We start from the raw sequence: 22,612 nt of genomic DNA, 5'->3' as shown, positions 1-22,612 counted from the left end.
AATTGGCGGGAAGGAAAAAAAGTATGAATAAGCTGAGAATGAGTGGGCTATTTTTATATATATATATATACTTCGTTCACAAGGACATTTATTGTAAAAGTGAGTGGTCGATTAATCTTTTACTCTTGGAGAATACATTCTTGTTTCTTTACCGTAGGAAAATATCGTCCCTAAGGACGTTGACTATAAAAACCCAGTAGCAGAGGACTCAATGGTGTTCGACACGTTTCAAGGATAACATGTCCTTCGCTTAATATTGGCACAATCGTGTACCACTACAATACTCGGGTATGAATGGTTTAACAGTTTTTGGAAAAGATTAATCGTTCGATTGGAACGATTGGGGAATCAGCTGAATTTTCGGCTTCGAAATTAGGTTCAAATACTTAACTCGGGATACAGTCATAACCACGCAAAAAATTATGCACAATAGCAACTTGTTTTTTATTTACAAATACAAAGTATACAGCCGTATAATACGATATTAAAAAGTCCCTGAAGTTACTTTTGAACATTCGAATAGCAGGGAAAAGAATATTATTAGTGAACCATAAGTAATATGTTTATTTAAAGACTGGAGATTATACAGCTATGAATAACTGCTCGTGAAGTCATGGTAATGTAGTTGGCCTAGTGATGATACGTACGGTAACTGATTGGCACTCGGAGTATTAGATTATCGATGGATAATTCATAAGTATCAACAACGCTTTGAAATGTTTATTTGGTAAATTTATTTCTCAAAGTTTATAATTGTGGCAACACTTACAACGCTTGATATTACGTAATGTGTAAAGTATTTCAGTCAGTGCAGAAGTCAATAATTTGTATTATGGTGCCTCCTGAAGTAAATGTGAAAAATTCCAACCTTACACTTCATCTGCATCAATTGTACAGTACCATGTGACTTTTGAGCGAATAACAACAGAATTGCATCTTGTTGAAAGACAAATAGGTGAATTCATAGAGAGAAATTAATGGCACATTATACATTTCGTTGCTTTTGTGGCACTGCTATACGGATGTACTTTTTGTGCATGTAACCTATTTCATTTTTGTAACATATTAAATTTATGAAAATATTTTAAATTATAATATCCATCTGATTTGTGCATAATATACGGTGCCATATGCTAGAAAATACGGAAAATGGCATGTTCACCGTTGATCCGTGTATTTTTCAATACAATATAAATGCACCGAAGACATTTTACGTGTAAATTCATAACCGAGGAAGCGTAACGAGGTATAAAGCAATTTGACGTAACAATCATATAATTAATATTGCTGAAATTTTTTACGTTTTACGAGCAGATTTGTCAAATACGATTTTTAAATCTAATTATACATTTCAAGTTAATAACCGTGTGTATATACATATTATATATGCATGTATATAATTTTATACACGTACAATATACATGTACATATACACATATGTATATATGTATAAATATACTCTATTATATCTATAATTAATTATTTAAATGGTAGTAAGGTACAGGAGAATCACACGAGGCCCTGTCGAAAGAGCGGTTTGCTTGGTCAGTGCTAAATCTAAACTGTTCTAGACAATTTCTATCACTCCTATAAAGTTCGCTTCTATATCATAACTACGCATGGCTATAACCCTAAATGCGAATCAAGAATCGTAGTAAAAACAAGAACACATATACTTATATCCACAAGACTGGTGCCTCACAAGTTATAACAGTGTAATAGTTTATTCATAGGTGTATAATATCAGGGTGGTCTTTGTTTAGGGCCTGGACGAATTCTTTACCAGACGCCCCACAAACCGGTTCCACATAATTAAAAACAATACTCCAATTTTTCAGATTCTTACCTCAACTCTAATCCCTCTCACCAGGAGGATGAGGTTTTCCATTGAAAATACACGTGATTTTGAATTATTTGGAGCCGATTTAGGAGGCGTCTGTTGAAAAATTCGTTCGAGCTCTAAATACGGACCACGCCAATATATATTATATACCCGGGACGTCAGTATACAACACTAACATGAAATCCTTCAAATAGAACTGTTCAATGTCTACAATAGAGAAGAGGAGATCAAAAATGCATCAGATCGATAGTTGAAAAAATTCTTGTAATGTTCGTGATCGTTTCATTCGTGATTTTAAATCGGTTGTAGAAATGCGTATAACTTCAAGTGTTTGACATGATAACACCTTTGAACGTGGAAATGCAATAGGATCTCAGTCAGCATAATTTTTTAAGCATAGTTTTCAAACAGCCATAAGGCGGAGGTGGAGGTACAGTTAAGATATTTTGGAAACCCACAAGACTGTTATAAAATGTCTCTTCCTTCAAACTTGTCGAACTGAACATGCATAGACGTATTCAACAGACGGTGTTACTTGGTAACAGACTCGTGCCAGTTACAGTCGCAAATTTTATGGGTCGAATCGATCCGACTTTTTTAAAAGTACCAAATTTCATTAATGCGGGCTCACAAGGAACCGTTGAGAATTCATTGACACTTTATTAAAACTGCGTCGACTGAAATATTGAAAAAGTGACTAACACATTGGATTCATTAATGCTTATGTAACAATAATAATACTGGAATTATGCAATTGCACATTTGAAAGACTGGGTAGGAAAATATTTACAGGAGAGGCTCGTAAAGTTTTCTGCAGCATATTTATCGGTTTCTCGGGAACAATCAGCTGTCTGAATTTAAATAAAACGCATCCAAGCAAAAATGAGGGAATGTGTGTTTCAGGGAATTTGAAAGACACTAGATGCTGTAATTCTTGCATTAAATTGTCTTTGAACAAGGCTGCGGCCACGGTAAATAGAATTCCCGGGCCTTTAGAATGAAAATTATCGCGACAATATTATTTTAAATTAGAGTACGAGGAAACCTTTGTGCAGAAAATTTTAGAACGACCAAAACTTTATCACGATGTTACTGAGCATATGGTAAAATTAGTACAGGAAAATGTAATTTCACAATACTGTATCTAGGGTGTCCAAGCTGCGAAGAAGCTGCTCATCTTTGGAACACCACTGGACCAATTCCTCGATTGTCACCACACCATCCTTATTTGTATCCATTAACTGTTCAAACGTAATTGCACTTTTTGACCAAAGTGTTAAAAGCACATTTCTAATAACCATAAAAGTTATTCAGGCTTCCAAAGAATGTACGTAGACCCAAATTCGGCAGCTTGCAAGTATAGATTAATTGCAGTTTGTGACTCACGTGAAATATACGTTCGACGTGCTCCCGGGCCGCTAATTGAGGCTCAGCGCATTGGGGCTGCGTGTATCGTCCAAGCATTTCATAAATCGAACCAACAACATCCAGCATCTCGTCTTTGCTAATCAGCCCGTCACCATCCAGATCATAGAGCCCAAATACCCATTGGAGTTTCTCTTCGACCGACCCACGGGATACTTTTGATAAAATAGTTAGAAATTCCTGTAAACGGTGGTTGTACCGTATAATTATTGCACGACGACGAATTATGCGCATCCGTTACAGAACATCGGTATTCCTACCTCAAAGCTTATTTTACCGGACTGTTTGCGCTTCATCGTATTGAATACATAGTGCGCGTATTGACTCGCATCTGGAACAGTACATTATATTCGCACCTTACGGTTTGAAACGAATGCCGCGCAATATCTACCTCCTTGGGGAAAGAATTGGGAAAAAATCTGTTTGAAGGCTTCCTCGTCCACGAGACCGGAAGGACACTCTTGCTTGAATCCTCTGTAGATGAGCTGGATTTCCTTACGTGAAAACCGAGTGGTTGCAGCCAGCGTAGTCAACTCTTCCGGCCTGTGGCGTCCCCCGAGCGTCAAAGCTCCCCCTCCGGTACTGGCCAACACTCCGGTCAATTCTTCAAGCTCACCCTCTGCAAAATGCAGACACTTTAACATTCGTCAGATACTGAGATGCTATCTCGGGCGGAAACTCTGTTAATCATACTCTCGCATGGCTGACTTTCGCTGACTTTTCCATCGTGCAGAAAAAACTAATTTTTTCTCGTTGCAAGAATCAACATTGTCGTACCAATTGTGAGGTGAAGATATATAGACTGGTGACAGTGATACAGTGAGTTTATTTTTTTTCACACGTAGCTTAGACGCAACTGTAAGTACGTATAACGTACTGCGTGTATGTATAGCTGCATGGAGGTCCCGGGCATCCGGGGTTTCCATGGTAACTATACAGGCCCTTGGTAGGCCGTCACCAACGCTAATAGATCAATTTGTATATGCTTAGTATGTAAATAATTCAACGGTCTCTTTACCGCGATTAATTAAGACGCACGCGTCGATTAAAACTGAATACGCGTCCGAATTAATACTGCGACGTTTAATAACGTTTGCGATCTGATGACGGATCGTTGACTGTCCGTACGTGTACCGACGGGTGTGAGGTTGCAAGGTCGTTACTTTAACGATGCATGTTTCGGAATATCGTTGCTTCAGACCCTCAGTATTGTCGGAAATTCAGCTAGTAAATCGCAACAAAGATAACATGTTCATATCTTCAAAAGCCAACTTGCCGATAGTCGTCCTAAAATTGAACAACGATTTATTCCATGACGTTTCGCTACGTTAACGTTACTAACTTCAGCCTTGTGCATACTGGGCATATCATTGCGATGATTCTGTGGCAGCGCATTCAATAACGCTCCCTAACGCAGGTGTAAACATAGGAACGCGAGGAGAGTAACGGTGCAATTTGAACATTAGCTTCGGGAACAGCGCCGCGACAGTTACGTTATGTTGTCAGGTATTGACTGTGAAAACGGCCGGTGGACGAACACCGAGCGGTACTTACTTGAGCCGCGAATCAAGAGTCGATGAGACACTTACTTTTATCTCCGCGACTCTTTCGGGCTTTCATTCTCTTTCGATTTGCCACTTTCGGTTATCGGAAACTGACAACGAACGGACGATGTCCAACCACTGTGGATTCTCAAATTTCTGCGATCTATTACAATTACAATTACAAGTTGACCGAAAAACGTTCAAATACTCGTGTATTTAACACCTGGATTCACTACGTACAATATTATTTCACAACCTTTACCGAATAACAAATGGTAATATAAGAAATGCAACCCAGCAGACGCGTCGCTATAACTCTCTCGTGACGTACTGAGTCGGTATATAGCTGGCGAGCGAAACCAACATCTCCGCGCAAACTCAATACATAATATAATACCCGCCTCGTTACATAACGGATACACGTATACCCTCGCCTATATATACACCCTTCAATTATTTGTAATATAGACTCCGCTACGCCGTTTGTACTATACCGCTCGCAATGTGAGGCCCTATCGATATATTTTTCTGTGCGAGAGATGCGTCTCGTTGTCAGCGAAAACAATAACTATACAAATCCACAACGATCGACGTTGGGTAATTTATAATATCGCGCTTGTCCCAATTTATCGCAATTTCCGAAAATTCAGATTTCCGTAAAAGCGGTACTGCAGAGCCGTTAAAGGTGAATATCTTTTTCAACGGGTTATTTGTTCCGATGAATGTTTGCAGTTATGTAACAATTGAGTAGCTGCAACCGTCCGAGAATAATAACCAATAGTCAGCGAAGTAAAGTACCGAGGTACATGTACCCTTTTTTGTACCTGTATCTGTTTATAGGTATTATGTGAGGTGCTCTGTTTGCGCAAAAAATTTCCAGTACAACGTGCGTGCAGCGCTGGAGGGGAAACATTAACTCCACCGAAAAATCAATTACACGGTGACATTTTCGAATGTCTATTTTTTCTTAAATATAATAAATTTGATAACCGATAACTCGCACAAGACATACAAGTGCAATACTGTATAGGTGTATAACTTTTTCGTATCACTTTTACACGCGAAGAGCAGCAAAAGCAATAAAAGAGCAGACTCCACTTGTATAATTATTAAAGTTTAATTAAAGTTGCGGAAAAAGAGGGAAACATCAGGTTTTTCAGTAAAGCATACTTCTTAAAATGCAGAATTAATTTTAAAAACAGTAAAAACCACTGTGGCCAGACTAAAATCTGCTGGATTTATGGTAAAAAATACAGTTGCCATTTGTACTTTTTATTAAAAACCTTCATGCGTCCCTCGTCTTTTCTTGCGGTTTTCAGTAAAATATGCTCTTTCATTCTCTCCGTTCACTCAACGTAAATATAGTACCTGTATGCTACATAGATATCCATTTTGAGTAACTGGATCTGTACCCAGGTAAATTTTTTAAATAGTACCTGCACATACTTGTGCTTATAGGTACTAGTTTTAAAGTATCATTCACGACACTGCCAACTGTAGCAATTTTTAACTAATAAACGACTCGATACTTTTCCTAATCTTATCGACAAGTGTGAAATATTATTTTCCTACACACACGCATAAACTGTTATACAACAATCTGTCGCAACGTACACACGATATTCGAACGCGGTTCGGCACGATAGTTGCCGTGCAGGGTTTACCCGCCTGAAGTTCGTAGTAGTTAGATCCTATCCGTACCGCAATCTCGGGACTCCGTGGTCCGCGAGAAATTGCGAATGTCTCGCGCACCGTTGAGCAGACGAATTTTACAAGCTCCTCCTAGCCCTCAACCCCCTGCCCCTCCCCCCCCCCCCCCCCCCACCGTCAGGCCGTTCGCCCCCTGCCATCTCGCCAGCAGTCAACCGCTCATTTCAGAAATGTGTGTATTCTTCGATCGATGATTGACAATTAGTGCTCGATATACATAAGATGCAGAGTGGAAATGATATCTCTAATCTGTCGTACAAGGAACTTCAAGCCCTGGCACTGCGGTACAGAGTCCCGGGTAACATCAAGGTAAATTGTACGACTAGTATCTACTATACTGTCGCGAATACTCACCTGCACGATCGTGATGTGCCGGCTGATTTTCGTAGGTACGTTGACACGTAACGACAACGGGGGGCACATGGCGTTCGTGCAATACCTAACGCGTCGAGTTATATTGATAATCGCCGAATGCGGTCCGATACATACGTATATACATGTATATCGTGCATACCGTGTACGTACATGTATGTATGTATGTATGTCATACATGTTGTATACTATACGCGTATGTCGTGGTGACGTTCCCTGACCGCAGAAACAGCTTCTGATCGAGGTCCTGCAAGCCGCGAGATGTGGAAATGAACAAGAAGTCGACAAATTGCTGGCCGATATGAGACAGACGCGCAAGAAGAGAATACGTAAAGGGAAACCGATGAAATTGAGCTTGTCTTCAACACCAATTCACAGCCCCGTTTACGACATGGCCGACGATTATTACGCAGCTCAACATCGTCTGCCTTATCAATGGGTAAAGATCTCTGGAGATCAATTTCATTCCTTTATACAGCCGGACAATATGTTGCTATTCTACTAATTGCTACGCGTCGTTCTTATAACGCGGTTACATTACCGATCGTGACCGCCATGATGGCGATTAAGCCTGTGCGGTAACGAGATGGCAACATTGCGGTAAATTCGCGCAGGCCGACAACTTGGCGGTATTGTCCTTGCGGAACTTTGACGATGAGGTCCGGAAGAGGATTATTAAGTACCGATCGTGAAAGCGAAGAACTTTCAACTGTAATATCTATCTGCACGCAGAAAATGGTAATACTGTTGAAATAATTGTGCGGCATACCTGCGCAACTTGAACTTTTCGTTGAATCAGTTTTCTACAGCATTAGGAGTGATAAACGAGTGTTTGATACGTTCTTTAAGTGTCAATTAGAATGTCCAAAGGGTAAAAACCACCTCTGAAGTATACCGCCAATGAATAAGAGATGGACGCTTTGAGAAAAAAAATACTGCGCGTAGTATCGTCTGTTGATAGCGAATAAAGTCCAAGCGAATATGTCCAATATCGGTTTTTAAAGAAAAATGAATGTTCGTCTATTGTAGCGAGAAATCGCATAAGACTCGATTTTTGCGAACAAACGTAAGGGGTCGCAGAATAAAGAAAATCGGTGAAGTACGCGCGGGGAAGTTCTTTTTCGATATACTAAATGTTGAGAAACAAATACGCATGACACTATCGCAAATCGTACGTAAGGCGCGTTTCGTGTGAATTATAATAACGTAGATCAAGAACTGTACTTTGTTAATCAACTAGGTCGGGGCCGAGGAAGAAATCCCAAACAGGCAAGATGAGTCAAATCGTGTTCCACAATACGAAGAATTTCGCCAATTTCTGCTCCGTCGTATACAAAGAGACTATCAGACATACAACACGAACAACGATGACAACAACAACAACTTAGACATGAACGACAGGTTGAACTCTGGTAATCACGGTGGTCTGATCAATGCCAGAAACGAAATTGACCCGATCGCAAGCATCGCTCCGTTGAACAGCTTGGAAACAGTCCAGGCTTACTCTGAACAAGTCCACGTACAAAATGGTGCATTTGACTACCAAATTCTGGAAGATCCGACCGGCAACGGAAATACATCGATATTGCTTAGGCGGATGCTTCAAGCACCGGTCGGTGCGGATCTGGGGGAAATTGCAAGCCCCGAGGCGCAGGGCTCGAGCTGCCGAATTTGGGGGGGCGTTGAGTACAATCACGGCCAAACCAATCTGCTCGATAATTCTGACACCCTTTCCGCCAACTCGGAAATGAATGGGAACGAGGAAATCAACAACTGGCCGATCGGCTCCGAGTACTACAAATTCGTCAACAGTGTGAGGGATCAGTTGATCCTGAACCCTGGCAACGTGACGACCGGTCGAACTTTCGACGATCAACCGGTCGCTGCGGGGCAGTTCTCTGGAAGCGTTATCAACACAGAGGAAAACGCGGGTGTACAGTACCAGCTGCTTTACGCCAACCAGTTCAACGACATTCAACCCAACTGTCCGCAGCCGTGGGAAATGGTGCGCGCTGCCGCTCCTTTCGACGTGGAGGATTTGACCGACGAAAAGGGCGGCAACTACGCGGCGAAGACGCTGCCTGCGGCCGGCGGTTCGTACTACGACGCGGCCTGCAACGTCGTGGGTTACGCAAGTTCCAGGCCCCTGGAGTACGATCCTCTGCAGCAAGACTTCCCCGCCGAAGAGGGGGCCGCCACTGTTTATCCAGGTAGTCAGAACTGTGTCGTCGATCATTGCGGCAGCAACGCCGCGGCTCCTTCGCGTCCCGAAAGAAAGTTTTACCACGACATGAGCAATGGCTCAGAGATGTATTCGCCTCAGCGTCCAGCGAAGTCGATCAACGAAACTGCCGGGAATTACTCCTTTGTCAAACCTCTCGGTTATTCAGGGAATTACAACGCGACGTCCGATATTCAGCAACAAACCACCGCCGGCTTTGCGCCCTTGATGCAAAATCTGTCGTTCACCTCTACCTCCTCCTGTAATAAACACATCGATAATTTTTCTCAGTTGCAAACAACGCATACCGAAGCAATCAATCGCGCGGGTAATTTTGGGTGTTATACCTACAACGGACCTCGAAAGGTTGACGATCAGCCAACGATCGATGCTCAGCAGTTGTGTATCGAGGCCGGGGGCATGCCGATTACGGTAACGAAGCCGGAAGCGGAAGGAGAGAGCCGAGCTCGGCGTCAGAACAAAACCGTGCTGATGGGAAGCGCTTCGACGACTCTCGAGTCGGACGTTACGACGAGTTTGGAACCTTTTTGGCCCCAGAGACCAACCATCGGCAAGATGACGGAAAATTATCTCGAGAATATTTTGAACTTGAACACTTACGGGTACATAGATTACTCGAGAATCGATCAGACTTCGTGCATCTACTGCTACGCCGCCCCGATTGTCACCCAAAGATTGTTTTCCGGTAGTTCGCCATGCTCGCAGAAGCGGCGGTTTATCGCTGAGTATAGGCAGCACACGTTCTCACCGTACTGGCTTTTATACGACGACACTAGGACCGGCATGCAGATGTCGAAAAATATCAAGGTTATCGATAAAGATAAGGACGCAAACGAATCCCGTAGATGCGACGGTACGATCCCTGCTGATTCCCAGGAGGACGCTAACGGGAACGAGTATAATGTCTCACAGCCGCAAGCGGTCCAACTGGATATGAATAATATCCAGAATGTCGAACTGAATGGCAATGAGTTGCAAGCGTTTCGGCTAGACAAAGAGCAGATAACAGCGGAATTCGTTGTGGAAGAGAGTCCGTCGGCCGACCCGCCGGAATCAAAATGGCCTGAACAGAACGTCAAGTCTGTAAGCACACGTAGCGACAGTAACGACCGGGAAAATACGCAGTTATTGCCGAATCTGAAGAACGTAAGTAATTAGACACGTGCTTGTCGATTATTCGCGACTCAACCATTTATCGAAATTCAACCAATCACAATCTTTTTGCAGATGAGTCCTAAGGATCTAGTTGATCGGGATGTAATCTCTGATAGCACTGCTACGGAACGGGGCATCCCGAACTCGAAAGCGAGAGACTAAGAACTTTTTTCTTTACGTATTATTGGATCACTTTCGTATTTTTACAAATTTCACCGAAGATATTTTCATCACGCTAGTCAAAAAGTGTCGAATGATAAAAACAGAGCAGAAACAATTGCAATTCTGCAAAGAATGAATGAATATTCTGTGGAAACAATACTGCAGATTTGTTTTAGTTGATTTTTTTCCTATGCCAAAAATTCAGTACTTTTTTCTGAGTATAAATAGAGGGCAGTTTTTATATACCTTTCAAAGGTACCTATGTATTGTTTGTACAGAATCGTGATAGTATAATTCTTGAGCACAATAACAATAAGCTTATGGGAGTAAGGGTATAAAGTACGATCAATAATACAACGATTTTTCTTAGTACCTTCTGATACAGGTATTTGGAGTTGCACAACTATTTGATATCAATGAAACGTTATATACGTTTGTATTATAGGTATTCACGGTGAAATTGCTACACGTACCTATTATTATATGCGAGAAACCGTTATTATTTGCATACTAGGCATAGTGAATCAATTGGGACCACAAAAATTGAAAGCTATTTCGTATAGGAATTCTCTTTCATCAGGTAACACAAGAGCCGAAGATACACGATCATTTACCTGCGCGTAGAAAATCAAACTAACGTCACAATTATCCGTAGATATGTTTATAATATCCGTTCCTATATAACTGTATAATGAATAAGAATAACGATATATTTTTTAAGATTAAAATAAATAGAAGTATGTACCTATATGTACGTACGTACATAGCATACACATGTATTCTGATTTCCATATCCTTTATACGAACTCTCGAAGTCAGGTGATAACTTTTCACATTTCATAACTTACGGCGGTTCATTGTTAAAACCAATTAGTGACTCGCCTGGTATGTCGTCGGCTTTGAATTGGGATCGTAGATAGTTGATGACACGAATTGGCACAGATTCTCGACGTCGAGCCTTGTAAGTGATTTCACTGCCCGGGTGTCCTCTCGCGGTGCTTGTCTTGCTCGAAGATCCTCCGGGTGTCACGTGAACGCTGTACATATTTAAATTTCTGCCAATCTGAACAAATATACCCTTTGTTCTTCGTACTACTTTCGTAATTACAGCTGATTGTTGGTATGCAACCAGCAAAACATCGGTATAACGACGTATGCGTATCACTTTTGGCAATATTTGATTTTCGTACAATTAAAACGTAAGACAACCGGTAAGCCTTTGCAATTACGAAGCGCGATGCACGAACAAATGTGACTCACTGACTCCGGAATCCCACTAAAATTCACTGCTCGTAACATCCGTGGCCTCTCCACAATACTGCAACGTACATAAATACGCATACTCCAGCTATCTCTCAGCTTCCTCGGCAATTAAAACCGCCGAACGATATATGCATGGACGCGGATGTACAAGCGTTCGCAAAGTAAAGTAATCACATACACGCGCACACAGAGCTGTGCATTCGTCCTCTCGAGTTAATGAGGTCCTTCAAACGCGGGACTAATTATTCCGCTTGCGGTCTTCGTGGCTTGTATGTTCGCACCTGTTCGGTTTTCTTTTTTTTTTCTCACTTCTCTGGAAATGACTGAAAAGTTGTAGTAGGAGTGGTGAATAATTCGTCCCGAGGTCTTTGCTCGTTGTGTGCTATAACAATTACCGAAAAAATCGAAACTTTGACGTGAGACACGTCCGGCTGTAAAGTGTATAGAAGAAGTAAATGTGTGAGCGAATTCATGGACAATTATTCCATTGATGAATTTATTGACGGTACCAAAATTTTACCTATTCATTGCGTGGGAATTTGAATTTTGTCGTTACTTTACGGGGGCTGCTCTCTAGCGCTCTGAAGTGGCTCGCAATGGTTTTCAAATGATTTCGAACGCTCGTCGAGAATCACGTCGTTAGCGCCACCTGTTAGACGCCGGAGTTTCAAACTGATTAGGCCAAAAGCCAGAATCAGAACCAAGGATCCCCTTGTCAATATTGACAAGTACCTGATTACGTTCCAAGAGACGTTTCAAAGTGACAGAAATTGATAGTTCTCTGCGTCGTGAATAAAATTCTGCAGTCGCATTCGAATTTCAACGTAAATGCAAGGTTACTACGGTTCTGTAGCCTGTGTACGTAGACATATGTGCATGTATTTATTTTTGTAGCGAGCCACCTGTCACTTTCAACCGACCGCAATGCGGTGCATTTTAATATTTGACCACTTGAACGATGTGTTATTTACAAAGTGCAACAAAAAATTTGCCGCGCATATACAGAAACTGGCTAGGATACAGGGACTCATTCCTGAGGATAAGGTAATTGTGTGTTATTACATTGGCACAACAGCTCCAATCCTTCTTGGGTTACAATAATTATTTTGTCTGTCCCTCTTTTCTCTGTTCTTCTTGAATTAGAATAAAATAATGCAGGAAACACGCTTTTCTGTTTACTTCTACAGGACGAAAACGATGTCAGTAACAAGCTGAGTCCGAATACAATAATCCAACTGTTTGCGCCAATTGTAACTTCCCAGCGAGTGATGGCGTGTCAATTTGGCAATTCATATACATCTGTACAGTGTCAGGATGGCACTAACATGGTATTTGATGATTTCATGGGCTATATGTTTGTCTACATAGCCAGTAGCGACGTCACTTTAATGAAGAGGACTCTGGGTGTCTGCGTATCCATTGTTCGACACTTATGTGGACCTGACGTAGCTCTGTTAGTGTTATGAGATGAAAACAAATCAAGTTTAATCAGTAGTGTTACAGCATTCACCTTTCCTGTTTATTCGATATTTGTTTAGATTAAAATGGAACAAGCAAAGAGTATCTCTGGTTTCATCCTTACTGGACGCCTGGATAACTCTGCGGGGATGTGAGCAGAGCATACTAGTCGAGGCTATAGAACAATTATCCGTGAATCCAGATTTAGCGTCCGCTACTCTGAGAGCACTGCACGATGCAACTGACAAACTTAGAACGCAATCGGAATTCAGTAATGTCCATGCCTTGATTTTGGTGGAAAATAAATTTTTATCCTTATACTCGAGTAAAAATTCACTCGACTTGAGTGCCTCTGATATTTTGCTAATGATGCTGCTATGCTGGGTTGCTGGAGATAAAGGAAAATTAATGGAAGATCAAGACAACTTTGACGATGACTTTTTAAGCCCGGAAAATAGCTTGACAGAAGAGTCAAAAGGCCTTAATATTGCTGGAAAATTAGCTAATCCAACGTGCAAAGACATCACGAATTTATTTGGTAAATTTATCAGTATGATTCCGCGTCCAGTCGTCACAGATAACGTTCGAAGGGATTGTATTTATTGAAATAAGGCAGTAAGGCCCGAGCATCAAAATTACATGAAATCTCGTGAAAAGATAACAGTTTGTGGAATCTAGATGTAAAACTCTACTACATTATCTTATTTAGATGATGTTCAATATATTCAACCACACATGCTAGTTTACTAGCTTCAGTTTGATTTTACCAGCTTCAATGTGATGCGTTTAACTTATTTTTCTCCAACTGACAGAACTTTACAAAAAAGTCTCTCCTACAGGTGACTCGAGAGATTCGTCTATCAGCGAGGGCTTGTACAAGTTGGCCGAAGATGATTTATACAGCCAACTGGTACTGCTTGGTTCTGGTCATAACTATACAGCAAATGCGATTCATATCACAGAATTAGCGGATGGTATTAATTTAGTTATAATCATAGAGGCAAGCAACTTGTCAACTTCGTCTGGTCTCTACGATAGTTTTTACTATTTGAATACAATAAACAATCTGCAGCTGCAGAAAGACATAGACGAGCTGAAGCCAGCGTTCGATAATTTAGACGCAGCGATAAAGAAATCCATAGACGGGATTAAGAAGAACAGAAATCATATAAACAACGACATTGATATGTGTCAGAGGAGATTACAAGTGAAATGGGAATTTATACGCAAGAAATATGTAGAACTACTGAAATCCAGAGATCCCGAATGCGTTCTGAGAATAGAATCCAGCACTTCTGGATTTACGGATACTATGAAAGAGCTACTGCAGCTCACCTGCTTCGACAAGAACTTTCTGAAGCAAGGTGTAGACGTCATTACAGCTGTCAGTAAATTGGTCAGACAGAAGATCAACGACTTCAGCAATTTCTTGAAAGTCAAAGCTCTTAAGAACTTCACTCTCGGCTCATATCCTTTAATAAGTTTGTAGTAATTTTACGATTGGATTTCCAATGTTTTAAATTTTGACTATGGCTTGGCAGCTCTACTTCCATCGTATTATCTATCCTTAATGTCGTTTTACTCACGAGAACTTCCCTAACCATCAACAAATATCTGGAAGAGTTCCCAGGGCTGGTTCATTTTATTTATGTAGACAGAACGACACACAGGCTCACTGCTCCAACTTTGGATTTCACTAGTCCTGAAACATTAGCGCTTACCAATAAGAAGGTAATATGAAACGGTCACTCAACGATTTGTTGCTCTCCTATTGAAGTAACATATGCAACGTAAGATTAATTTTTGTATTTACCATTAACCCTTTCATTACACACACGTGTAAATTTGCACCAAGACTTTTGTATTTCGTTTGAATTTGCTGAAATCGCCGATTATCGTTATTATGAATGAGTTTTCCATTTTTTCCCCCCAAAACTAGATTCCTATCATTCTAGTGGGGATGTCCTGACCTTTGAAAAACACTTATAACAAAATTGTTATTGATCAATTTTAACTGGGGATATAAACCGCGAAATATCGCTGGCGCATATGGCGCAAGTGTGTTGACCGTAGATGCTGGGTTGAATGTCTAATCGAAGGGTTCATATGTATAGATATGGACGATGGTTGATCATAGCAGAGCTCATTTACAAGAAGGACACTTGTCTGTCATGTGGAAGGATACAACGTTTAATTACGCGTATTTTTTATGGTTTGAGGACAATTCGGTATGTTGTTAAACTACGTATATTTTTCATCGTCAATATCTATCGTATCAGCGTAATTTTTTATACGAAAATTATTTTCAGGGATCGCCCTTGAAGTGTAAAATTCACCCGAATCATCTAATGAAAAATCTCCCCCTGCCTGGTATCATATGTGGTGACTATTACAAGTACGTGCAGCCATATTTGATTTCAGTGAAACTCAAATGAATGATTCTAAAATTGGTAAACATTGTTCTTTCTAAGTTTTACAAGTCAATCAATACTTCGATTTCCCATTCTTCAAGGAAACTTGTCGAAGTCTGCTTTCCAAAGTTATCACCAAACAAGATCAGAATATACGAGCTCTACTGTGTACACTTGGGTCTAGCAACGTCGTCGTGCGTCTTGGAACATTCCAGAAGACTCGCAGCGACGATATGGGAAGTTACCGGAGTGCCAAACAACCCTATTGATATACTGTAAAATATCAACAGGACAGGGTTACAAGAATGCGAAACTAAGTTGAATGGAACCAGAACAAATTCGATCTATTTTTAGCAGCTCTAAGTATCCTCAAGAAGTCACAGAATTTTCTAAGTAATATTTGGACTGTACCAAAGGATACGAAATGTTTTAGAATAGGTATAGAAAACCCGTAGTACGTCTGATATTCAGTTCCTTTTTTCAAATGTTCCGTTTCACGTCGTGTCACTGTCATGACTGAGGATAAGAAGACGATTTTGCGGAAGGATATTATACAAATTTCGCAATTGAAGAAATCCCGTTACTTTGGGATTCGTACGTGCGCGGTCGCAAAGATAAATGAGAAAATGTTCAAGTGAAAAATGATATCCACATTAACAGCACACATTCCGTATTGATGCAGTATTTTAAAAATACCCATGTTTTAATCATCATGTTGAAGTTAGTAACGTTATCGTAACGATTCAGTAAACCGTAATAAAACGAAACGTACACATATTTTGAAATCTTAGTTCCTTCGTTATCCAGTCATTGTAATAACAAGGAAATAGTGTTTTCTCCCCAATTTGTCATCACGATAATTTTACTAACTTAAACCCCGTTTTTAATCGTTATTGTACAATTTATTGCTATTATACCCGTGTACCTGTTTTATCGTATGTTCTTTTAAAAATTAAACGTATTTATCTCGGACCTGCAGTAAAATAATCGACTTCCTAAGTAATTAGCGATAAACATTTTATTTTTATTATATTCTAATGACGTGTAAAACACTCGCCAGTAAAACAGAAATTTCGTGAGTGTGAGATTGTTTTTTAATCACTTATCAGACCGATGTGCTAATAGTAAGTCTGCCTTGTTTCAATAAATTGGAAACCCTTTCTATAGATATATTATTTTGCAAGACTGAAGCAAAATATGTTACAACAATATGCTTTTGCGAATGTAAATACTATACACGTTTATGACATTTATACTAGACATATTTTCACTTGCAGCTTAAACTGGGGAGTTAATATTAACGAACTTAGACATCGGCAAAGTTCTCCCTGAATGAATTGATCGTCAGGTAGAATAATGATGTATACATTATACGGATTTATTATCCCGCGAGAAAGTACAAGAATAGATTTGATAACGTCTGACATTTTTAAGCAATGCGACGGTAATAAATATTCGATATCATCGTATGGCGGCATGTTTGTATGTAATCCTACGATTACCATCAGTCATTGCTCATTAGTATTGTGGAAAAGTTTTAGACAAAATAAGCAAAATACATTATTTTTATTATTTTGACATTAAATTGTTAATTCAATGAAGATAATTACAAGTACACAAGCAGAATACACTTATATTGCGTTCAACATTGATATGAACGTGGTAGATAGATGTTTTCTATTTATTTACTCGATTGGAATATAATCACATACAATGCAAAAATTAAGTTTTTCGTTTCAAGCGAGACTTAGAAATTTTAAATTACCAAGTTTCTACGCTTTTGGTATTTTCCTGTTATCAATAAAAACAATTGTGCAAAAAGGACCATACTTATGTATCAAGTTTTATACTTCATCCAAGCTATTTGTAAAAAAAACAACAGACAGTAAACCAGTCTGTTACTTAGTACAAGTGTGTCTTCATATTTGTTTGCATTTATAGAACGGAATTTCTTGCTAGCTCACCTTTTTTCTCGCAACAAAGTTGTAAAATTTGCAAATTAACTTTACAGAATCTTCGATATTAATCCCGTTTGAGTCGCCTTCATCATAATGATACGAAATTAAGTAGATCGTACTATACATAGAATATCCAAGCAATCTCAATTAGGATAAATTTGGTCTATCACTCGCGAACGAGAAAAAAAATTCCGAAGTCATGTGATTGTTCTTCTTTTTATTTAAGGAAAAAAAAATAACATTTTGGTACCATGGGTAAACCCAGCATAGAACTTACTAAATCGTATGCGTCAAACGAATAGATATGACTCAGAGCGATGAATTGCGGGAATATATTTTCACAAATATAGTTTACTTAATGTGATTTACAATCAGATCGTTTGAGAGTCATTTACTTATTAGTGTTTTCATTGTATGCCAATGTCTCTGCCACGCTTACATAATTCTGTACCATTTGTGCTCTTATTATTTATACATAACATGGTTTAAATATTTGCAAGATTATCAGTTACTCAGTACTCCTGCGAATCCGAGGATTGGATAGTATTAGCGTCGTTTGATTTACGGGTGACCTGACTGTACGATAAAGTAGAAACAGGGCATTCTAACTTCGCGACCACATTTGGTTGGTGTTGTTCAGTCGGTGTTTGGCTGTGTGAGGCTGTTCTCGGTTTCCCTCGACGCGCTTTTTTAGATCCAAAACTTGAGTCTAATGTTTCGGATTGATTACCAATGTTACGACCGTACCCCCGGCCTAGATTTGAATTTGAATCGTTATGGTCTACGTGGTTTACAAACATTAAGCATTCGGGACTTGAACTTGATTCTTTGGACATTGATCTGCTATCTTTGTTTAGGCTTTTCTCAGTCATATTTATATTCGTAACTGCTACTGAAACAGCCAAGGGATCTTGAACTCTACTCGTATTTGGTTTTGATGAGTCAGGATTAAACTTTCCCTTTGTGCCATCTTGATTGAAATTATTTGGGTTAACGTTAACACTTTTCTGCGCCTGAATTACAAGATTCCTCTGCTTGTTGGTATACGAGGCCTGCCTCTATGAATAAAAAGATGAGAAGGTTGAAAATCTGTTTAATTCTAATCACAGCCCCCTCTTGAAAAGCTCAATAGGATTTGAGAGAAAACAATACGATAATCAATAATGTCACAGAATGGGATTCAAAGACACGACGCAAAATGATATTTTCTATAACATTCCATCAGAGTCTACCATTTCCTATCGAACTTTTTCAGTAGGGGTAAAAACCTGTACATCCATACGTTAAATAAATGCGTACCTGTACCATAGACTGATTTCTAACAGCATAGCTGTCGTCATTGAAGATATCGATTAATTCGTCTCGCAATCTGTCGGCAGATAGCTTGGATTCTAGCTTTTTTTTCTCTCTCTCTTGCTCATTTTTTTCCCACCGACAGTTCAGATTTCCCAGACAGAAAGTTTCTCGCTCTCTCGTCTTACTGGATAACTTTTTAGCGAGTATCTTTGTTTGTAATTGCCATACTTTGTTTTCTAACTGCGCAACCTCTCGGTCTGAAGCAGATAGTTTTGGGATTAAATGTTCCAGATAATCCTCGGCTGCTTTCTGAATGCACGTCACCAATTCTGTTCCAGGAGTTTTCACCACATCTAATCTGAAGTAAAAATGTTCTTCATTAAATGCACGGATCGCGGATCCGATGATCACACTTTCCGAAAGAGGGATAATGACAAATAATTTTTGAAATATGAACACATTCTTTTCATACTTTAGGGATTTGATGATTTTCGTAAATGCATCAGTTTCAGACAGAGATTTCTGTAGAGGTGTGGGTTTATAATCTGATCCATCCGGGCGAGAAGAATCGTCACCCAAGTTATTTATTCTCAATGGTATTGGCACAAAATCACTGAAACAGCAAACAGTATGAATAAATACTGTGATTTTATAAGTTTATGTGAAATTGAAAAAGAACTGGTTCCAATTAAATGTCCTGTAGAATTAATTGCGTGCAACATCGAGCTTCTGAAAACTTGCACGTTTTAATAATCTGTACGAGAGTCCACTCTATGCGTTAAATTTGGGTATTACCCGTTTTTGTAGCGAAGAAAAACATGTCTAAACTTGTGCGTTCCACCCCGATTCGATACAGAGGTGTTGAGAAGGCACATGGTAAAGTATTCGTGATTCCTAGCATCGCTGTTGAAAAGAGTCGATCTAAGTTCCTTATGTAAAATTTTATCCTGTAGGGTGGGTACAAGGGATCCATTTCTCCTGAATCGAAACCATCCAACGATGTGTTTGCTCTTATCGCGGATGAATGCTTTCAGTTTTTCCTTATCCACATGACCTATGCCGTTGTAGAGCGAATTTGTCGATGGATAGGTAATAATCGTGCTTATATCTGTAAAAGTAACAGCAATCTTGCAATCCTTCGTAATGTATAAGCATTTGAGTATCAAAATTTATAGTTGAAATGTCGCTTTCGATCCGAGTCGAGAGTGAATGCGCAAAATGTAAGTGTACCATTTGTGGAAAAACAATTGAAATTGCAGTGACCTACCGACATGTGTTTTTATGTTTTCAACTTGTCTGTCGGAATCAGTGACATTTTTGGTAACATAGACAAGAACTTCTCCCACCAGGAAGCCAATCTGTAGAAATACAAAAGAGAGTCACAGTAATGAAACACGCTTGAAACATAATATTGAGGATATGAGAAAAACATTTTATATAGCCGAAACGTCACATGCAAAGAGGTTATGATACTGGCTACGTTGAAATCTCCAATTTAACAGCACATAGACCTTGACTACTTACAACATATCGTTGCAAATTATTGTGTGGAATAATTTAGGGCTATTTCTTATTACCTGATCGCCCATACTTCGCACATTTTCGTATAAAAGCAAAGATAGGGCTGCCCCTGACACCGTGACAAGCGATCCGTTCTCTGCCATGTTTGAAGGACGCTGAATGAGCCCGTCTTGCGCGCGCATTATTTATTGCATACAAATTTCTCACCGTGTGCAGCCAATCGTTATAATCCCACGGTTGATTCTATGTTGGAATGGAATTTCTTGCATATCGAAAAAACTACTCTGATTCCATGAAGAGAAAACGCGAATGTAATATATGTCAATCAAGAGTCAAAAAGGTTGCCCCGGCGGGGATTTGAACCCCGGTCTCCCAAGATTATTCGGATAAGTCGGGCGTAATTACCACTATACTACCGAGGACAATTTTGGAAGGCGCAAACAAAGCTAATCAACGGCTCAAGGGATGCGTTTCACTGTCGTTGCGATGAACTTTACACGAATGTTGACTAATAACCAGCTTTTTGTCTTACATTTACAGGTAGCACGTTACCTAAGATGTTGTAAATACGTTCCAATGATGTATAACGTGGCAGGTGTCTGTCGCGGTCGGTGCGATTTTTATTCGTCATTTGACAGTATGAAAGATTAAAAAATGACGTAATGCAAGATTGTGCGCATGAACTGACTGAGAAACTCTACGTTGAGTTAAATACAGTCTCGTTGACGTTTGTCAAAAAGATGTTTTGACACTCCGTTGTGGATGTTTTATACTGTACTGATGGAATCTCCACAGATTACGAAATGAGTCGAGAAATCGACGACCAATAGTAATTCACCTTGACCACAGGTGTAGATGTAGGAAATAAAAAAGAATTTGCATCGGCCGGGAATCGAACCCGGGCCGCCCGCGTGGCAGGCGAGCATTCTACCACTGAACCACCGATGCCTTGAGAACGTTGGCGACGTTGCATTTACATGTCCATTTGTTAATATTCTGATTTGGGATTACTGACAGCCGGCAGAATAATGCAAGTCGTGGAGAGCAAAATGTGTGTTCGCATGTCGCCTGTCCGTTTTACTGATTTTGTGACGCACTGCATGTAACTGCAAGAAAAATGAAATCTAGGATAGCCGAAGGTAATAGTCCAGTCCTTATATCCAAAAAACCAACCCTACCCGTGAATAATTATTTAGTGAATTTTTTTTTCACAGCTGTCTCGAGGGGGGGGGTCACTGTCACACAAATCATGCTTATGCGTATATTCGAAAAATGGTTTTTAGTCTATAATGACTGGACTATAAGGTGAGTCCTGTTTGTGGGCCATGTACTCTGTTTGTTACAGGTACTGCAAAGTAAATTTGTGTTTGGGGAATGAAAAAAAATTGTCAGAAGTGGGATTCGAACCCACGCCCACAGAAGTGGACTGCGACCTGAACGCAGCGCCTTAGACCGCTCGGCCATCCTGACGTACGTTTCCAAATATTTGTAATGTTTATATGATAACGGTGTACCTTATAAGGTCATCCTTATACATTTCGGCAAGTTTCAGAATTGTCGCTTGGTTAAATGTAATTCGAGTTGTTTAGATGTTTTATACTAGACAACAGCCCTCTTCTTGCATGAACCTAAAAATGAAGCGTGTCCTTCTCAGGATAAAATGTCGAAGCTTGTACAGAATATACAGTAATTATAGAAATCTACATGTATGGTCGAAATGGTTTTGACATTCCGTTTGGATGACGTTACAATCAATGCAGATTCTCTGTGCGTACCGAATAAATTCAGCAGGCGTGAACAAATTGACCATAAATCACACGGGGAATATGCACGAGCGGCCTGTCAAAAGGCAAAGTTTTGCGTAACTTTTATCCAGTTTCTACAACCTGTACAGTATTACCTGGTCCGTTCCGCGCCCGGCATTCAAGCCCGACGGATCATACCTGCAATGCAAAAGGAAACGTCAGAGATTCGATCGAATCAGACTACTCGTTTACGTTCGATAGTTCACCGCAAGGAAATCATCATTCTTAGGGGTGCACGTGATGTGAGTGCGCATTGTTTTTGGTCGCAAATGGGCGCGATCGGATTTATACGATTTACATTCCCGAAGCGAAGCCACTAACGAAGTCGATGTTCCAAAAATACCCTTCCCCACGCTCGATTGATGTATTTCCGTCCCGTTGGCCCGATGGGGAGCCAACACGTTAGCCGTGACGTAAGTCGAAACGCAACGTAACGACTCGTGTGCC

The 22,612-nt window shown here is 40.0% G+C and overlaps 4 protein-coding genes and 2 non-coding genes across 15 annotated transcripts; 2 read left to right on the top strand and 4 right to left on the bottom strand.

Moving 5' to 3' along the window:
• Window positions 1–419: 419 nt before the first annotated feature.
• On the bottom strand, window positions 420–11,745 carry LOC107225299 (Kv channel-interacting protein 2). 3 transcript variants are annotated; one of them, XM_046742567.1, is made up of 5 exons: window positions 11,336–11,745; window positions 3,660–3,887; window positions 3,529–3,599; window positions 3,230–3,448; window positions 420–3,084 (listed from the first exon to the last, which is right to left on the bottom strand). In XM_046742567.1, exons 1-5 carry the CDS (start codon window positions 11,496–11,498, stop codon window positions 2,974–2,976), a joined length of 792 nt encoding a protein of 263 aa, XP_046598523.1. In that variant the 5' UTR covers window positions 11,499–11,745; the 3' UTR covers window positions 420–2,973. The 3 variants fall into 3 exon arrangements, with proteins under 3 accessions (XP_046598523.1, XP_015521207.1, XP_015521206.2); XM_015665721.2 differs by lacking the exon at window positions 11,336–11,745 and adding an exon at window positions 4,858–5,162; XM_015665720.2 differs by lacking the exon at window positions 11,336–11,745 and adding an exon at window positions 4,146–4,808.
• Window positions 6,667–11,210, top strand: LOC107225279. Of its 3 annotated transcripts, none has more exons than XM_015665691.2 (4): window positions 6,667–6,831; window positions 7,121–7,333; window positions 8,135–10,282; window positions 10,364–11,209. In XM_015665691.2, exons 1-4 carry the CDS (start codon window positions 6,745–6,747, stop codon window positions 10,451–10,453), a joined length of 2,538 nt encoding a protein of 845 aa, XP_015521177.1. In that variant the 5' UTR covers window positions 6,667–6,744; the 3' UTR covers window positions 10,454–11,209. The 3 variants fall into 3 exon arrangements, with proteins under 3 accessions (XP_015521177.1, XP_046598506.1, XP_046598504.1); XM_046742550.1 differs by lacking the exon at window positions 6,667–6,831 and adding an exon at window positions 6,867–6,911 and having other exon boundaries at window positions 10,364–11,210; XM_046742548.1 differs by lacking the exon at window positions 6,667–6,831 and adding an exon at window positions 6,919–7,011 and having other exon boundaries at window positions 10,364–11,210.
• A 319-nt stretch (window positions 11,746–12,064) lies between the features above and the next one.
• LOC107225304 (Hermansky-Pudlak syndrome 1 protein homolog) lies at window positions 12,065–17,713 on the top strand. Of its 5 annotated transcripts, XM_046742859.1 has the most exons (9): window positions 12,072–12,540; window positions 12,611–12,760; window positions 12,904–13,169; window positions 13,255–13,712; window positions 14,014–14,641; window positions 14,761–14,905; window positions 15,289–15,402; window positions 15,484–15,569; window positions 15,687–17,713. In XM_046742859.1, exons 2-9 carry the CDS (start codon window positions 12,641–12,643, stop codon window positions 15,862–15,864), a joined length of 1,995 nt encoding a protein of 664 aa, XP_046598815.1. In that variant the 5' UTR covers window positions 12,072–12,540; window positions 12,611–12,640; the 3' UTR covers window positions 15,865–17,713. The 5 variants fall into 5 exon arrangements, 4 of the variants coding, with proteins under 4 accessions (XP_046598818.1, XP_046598816.1, XP_046598815.1 ...); XM_046742860.1 differs by having other exon boundaries at window positions 12,071–12,760; window positions 14,785–14,905; XM_015665729.2 differs by having other exon boundaries at window positions 12,073–12,760.
• A 27-nt stretch (window positions 17,714–17,740) lies between these two features.
• On the bottom strand, window positions 17,741–20,539 carry LOC107225309 (BRISC complex subunit FAM175B). 2 transcript variants are annotated; one of them, XM_015665733.2, is made up of 6 exons: window positions 20,417–20,539; window positions 20,107–20,197; window positions 19,635–19,947; window positions 19,312–19,452; window positions 18,843–19,197; window positions 17,741–18,601 (listed from the first exon to the last, which is right to left on the bottom strand). In XM_015665733.2, the coding sequence occupies exons 1-6, from the start codon at window positions 20,501–20,503 to the stop codon at window positions 18,056–18,058; spliced, it is 1,533 nt and encodes a 510-aa protein (XP_015521219.2). In that variant the 5' UTR covers window positions 20,504–20,539; the 3' UTR covers window positions 17,741–18,055. The 2 variants fall into 2 exon arrangements, with proteins under 2 accessions (XP_015521219.2, XP_046598819.1); XM_046742863.1 differs by having other exon boundaries at window positions 18,849–19,197.
• A 698-nt stretch (window positions 20,540–21,237) lies between these two features.
• Trnag-gcc lies at window positions 21,238–21,308 on the bottom strand. Its single transcript has one exon. It is a non-coding gene; the product is annotated as a tRNA-Gly (tRNA).
• Window positions 21,309–21,746: 438 nt separating this feature from the next.
• On the bottom strand, window positions 21,747–21,830 carry Trnal-cag. Its single transcript has one exon. It is a non-coding gene; the product is annotated as a tRNA-Leu (tRNA).
• Window positions 21,831–22,612: the final 782 nt, after the last annotated feature.

Source organism: Neodiprion lecontei, chromosome 6, assembly GCF_021901455.1.
Source record: "Neodiprion lecontei isolate iyNeoLeco1 chromosome 6, iyNeoLeco1.1, whole genome shotgun sequence".
NCBI classification, from domain to species: Eukaryota; Metazoa; Arthropoda; class Insecta; order Hymenoptera; family Diprionidae; genus Neodiprion; species Neodiprion lecontei.
Note: the sequence above shows the minus strand (reverse complement) of the source record. Positions and strands in the feature narration are given on the sequence as shown.

Excerpts from the sequence above, each read along its gene's own strand:
- LOC107225309 (XM_015665733.2), bottom strand. The coding sequence starts at position 20,503 with ATGGCAGAGAACGGATCGCTTGTCACGGTGTCAGGGGCAGCCCTATCT. Across the intron at positions 20,198-20,416 it reads TGCGAAGTATGGGCGATCAG|ATTGGCTTCCTGGTGGGAGA; the intron begins GTAATAAGAAAT and ends GTATTTCTACAG. Across the intron at positions 19,453-19,634 it reads TTTCTTCGCTACAAAAACGG|TGATTTTGTGCCAATACCAT; the intron begins GTAATACCCAAA and ends TTGCTGTTTCAG.
- LOC107225304 (XM_046742859.1), top strand. The coding sequence starts at position 12,641 with ATGCGGTGCATTTTAATATTTGACCACTTGAACGATGTGTTATTTACA. Across the intron at positions 13,170-13,254 it reads TGTGGACCTGACGTAGCTCT|ATTAAAATGGAACAAGCAAA; the intron begins GTTAGTGTTATG and ends ATATTTGTTTAG. Across the intron at positions 14,906-15,288 it reads TAGCGCTTACCAATAAGAAG|ATATGGACGATGGTTGATCA; the intron begins GTAATATGAAAC and ends TCATATGTATAG.
- LOC107225279 (XM_015665691.2), top strand. The coding sequence starts at position 6,745 with ATGCAGAGTGGAAATGATATCTCTAATCTGTCGTACAAGGAACTTCAA. Across the intron at positions 7,334-8,134 it reads ATCGTCTGCCTTATCAATGG|GTCGGGGCCGAGGAAGAAAT; the intron begins GTAAAGATCTCT and ends TTAATCAACTAG. Across the intron at positions 10,283-10,363 it reads TATTGCCGAATCTGAAGAAC|ATGAGTCCTAAGGATCTAGT; the intron begins GTAAGTAATTAG and ends ATCTTTTTGCAG.
- LOC107225299 (XM_046742567.1), bottom strand. The coding sequence starts at position 11,498 with ATGTACAGCGTTCACGTGACACCCGGAGGATCTTCGAGCAAGACAAGC. Across the intron at positions 3,888-11,335 it reads CAAAGCCGACGACATACCAG|AGGGTGAGCTTGAAGAATTG; the intron begins GCGAGTCACTAA and ends TGCATTTTGCAG. Across the intron at positions 3,085-3,229 it reads ACGTCGAACGTATATTTCAC|TTAATGGATACAAATAAGGA; the intron begins GTGAGTCACAAA and ends ACGTTTGAACAG.